Source organism: Acanthisitta chloris, unplaced genomic scaffold, assembly GCF_000695815.1.
Source record: "Acanthisitta chloris isolate BGI_N310 unplaced genomic scaffold, ASM69581v1 scaffold9434, whole genome shotgun sequence".
In the NCBI taxonomy this organism is placed as follows: domain Eukaryota; kingdom Metazoa; phylum Chordata; class Aves; order Passeriformes; family Acanthisittidae; genus Acanthisitta; species Acanthisitta chloris.
In genome coordinates, this window is record NW_008667632.1 from 8,393 (window position 1) to 10,954 (window position 2,562).

Here is a 2,562-nt window from a genome sequence, read left to right on the forward strand (position 1 = left end):
TTTGCATGAATAATAAGCAAATGAAATAGTGGAGACAGGAATGCAGATGGAAAACTGACAGTCTTGCCCTGCACTTTGGTTCAAAAAAATTTTTTTTGCTTCAGTTAAATAGTATACTTTTAAAATATTAATTTGAGATAAAAACAAGTTTTTATTTTTTCTTTACTGAAGGAAGTATTTTAATTGTAATTTGTAGGGAAGTACAGAATGAGACATGTGGTGTCATCAGTGTGTTACTTTCCTACTTTACGTGTTCGAAATTTGCTTGTATATTGTAACTAGAAATTATGTGTTAATCTGTATTGCAAACTGTACCCAGTAAATGATAACACAGAAGCAAAAATATTTGCTGGGATGTCATCTTCAGTAAGATCTGTGAAGGGTGTGCCTTGGCCAGACATGAATTGGTGAGATCTGCAGAGAACTAGCAGCCTCTTTGGCTTGTGCATGGGATCAGAGAGCACAGACCCTCTGAACTTTACTTGCTAAATTTGACTGTCTTATCACTGGTACTATGAAGCAGTCAAAAGTGCATTTGCAGCGAGTGCAGCAGCATGAACCTGCTGAATCTGACAGAACTCAGAGGGATTTATGTGGGAAAAGCAAGAAGAGACAGCTTCTCTGCCCCCTTCCCCCATCCTGCTTTAAAATAGGCACCGTGAGACACGTGTGGGGAGAGGTGTTTAGTTTTTATTATGTTAAAACTTCCTGGAATGATTTCATTTTGTCCTTTGGTAAGTCTTTTAAATAACTCCTCTAAGTTGTGTGTATAGATCTGCTTATATTATCTCTGTTAGCTTTCTTCTTGAGCCTCACTGGTTTCTAGGACATCAGGTTTCTGATTCTTTTTGTATTAGTGGTTTAAACCAGCTGCAGTTCTTACAGTGTATGCTCTTAAAATAATATCTGCCTCCATTTGTTAGCTGCTCTTTGGACATAAGAGATTACTTTGGAAGTTTTATGGAGTTTTATATTGGCTCCTTCAAATCCTCTGACACTGTAATCTTCATTCATTTTGCTCTTTCTCTAACTGCTGCATGTAACGTGTGTGTACTGGTGCTGTGTCTATATGACTTCTTTGTGCTGCACATTGGCTGAGGTTGAGATTGGGAGGTGAGAACTGAGGAATCACACCAGTAGATATGTATCATTTAATGTGTTACAGATGACTTAATACTGTAAAGAGAGATTGTACTCTAGGACTGTTCAGTATAGATTATGCATAGTAGCAAAATTTGAAATTGGTATTTATCTGGGGTAGCTGCACAGAATTATGTGGGATTTTTTTGCATACAGAGATGAAAAAATGCCTGGGAAGGAGGGGAAGAAATATCAGAAAGACAAATGTTAATGCTGGAGTCTAACAAGTTAAATATATTCATATTTTTCAGTAAACTTTGAGGCTTTAATTATTGCCATAGCTGTAGTAGCTGGACTGATCCTGGTGTCCGTAGCAGTCTGTTGCTGTTACTGCTGTTACTGCAGAAAGCGTTCCAGGAGGTAAATACATGTGTTTGTTTCATTTACTAACACTGGGTGCTGGTCTTTTCTACCTACTTACAATTTTTATTCTTCTATATCCTAAGACTATTTTCATTTGAAAGCAATTGTAGTCACTTTGCTTTGAGAAAGCCAACAAAAAAAGAGATGTTTAGGAGATGCACAGGTAGTACAACAGTGGAAGTGGTGCTAAAATGACGCTGAAGTGATGTTTACAGTGGTAGCAGCACAGATGTGTTCAACTTTAGGTAAGGTATTGCTTCACACTTCTACATTTTGTACTTTCTTAGTAAGGTTGGACATGAAATATTTCAGTGATGCAATTCTTGTGATAATGGAACAGATAATTTCTTTCAAGGCAAACTCATGATACAGGAAAAAGGGACTGAGCATCAGTGTCCTATATCACTTGGTATCTAGGCTTCAGAGTTGCTCTAGGATCTGTTAGCAGTCAGTCAGTATGTAAGTGATCAGCTGTCTTTGCCAAATCAATAAAATACTCTAAATGTAAGATAATAGGGTTGGGTTTTTTTGCTCTAAGATACTAAGAATGATTTGCTTGTTTTCAAGTAAAGTAGTACTGCAAAAATTAAATAGTCTTAAGACTTGTAAAACCTTTTCTTTTAAACTGGGCAGTGTAGTTTCAGCTAGCGCCATTCCTTTGGTCCTTCAATAGTTCTCCTGTGAATAAAATGTGGACCTTATTTTTTGGTCTGAACTAATTTCTATACTTTTGTTTTACCTGTGACTGACTGTTCTTGTTTGAGGGTTGTGTTTGTTTGGATTTTTTAAAGAACTTATGTAACTGTACATTATTTAGTGCTGACCTTGAAGCCAGAGAAATATGGTACATCTGTGGCTTTAAAAAAATTAGAAAATAACATCTCATTCCTTTCTCTCTTCCCTGAGGAAGATGCATGCACCTCTTCTGCTGGTAGATTGCTCTACCAAATCTACTCTAGTGCAAAAATGGATACCTATTTAGCCCCGTGCTGATAAGCCCTGAAGATGTATAGAACAGGTTTAGATCTTATATAAGAACTGCCAGCATCCTCTGCTGAA

General features: G+C 37.0%; 1 protein-coding gene across 1 annotated transcript in view; it reads left to right on the plus strand.

Annotated features, from left to right (window-relative positions):
* The window catches only part of LOC103800200 (pituitary tumor-transforming gene 1 protein-interacting protein-like), a gene marked incomplete at both ends in the record, with an annotated part of 16,273 nt that overhangs the window by 6,730 nt on the left and 6,981 nt on the right, over positions 1–2,562 (plus strand). The window contains one exon of the mRNA XM_009072571.1: positions 1,392–1,500. Coding sequence (XP_009070819.1) covers positions 1,392–1,500 — 109 coding nt within the window. The remainder of the gene's footprint in view (positions 1–1,391; positions 1,501–2,562) is intronic.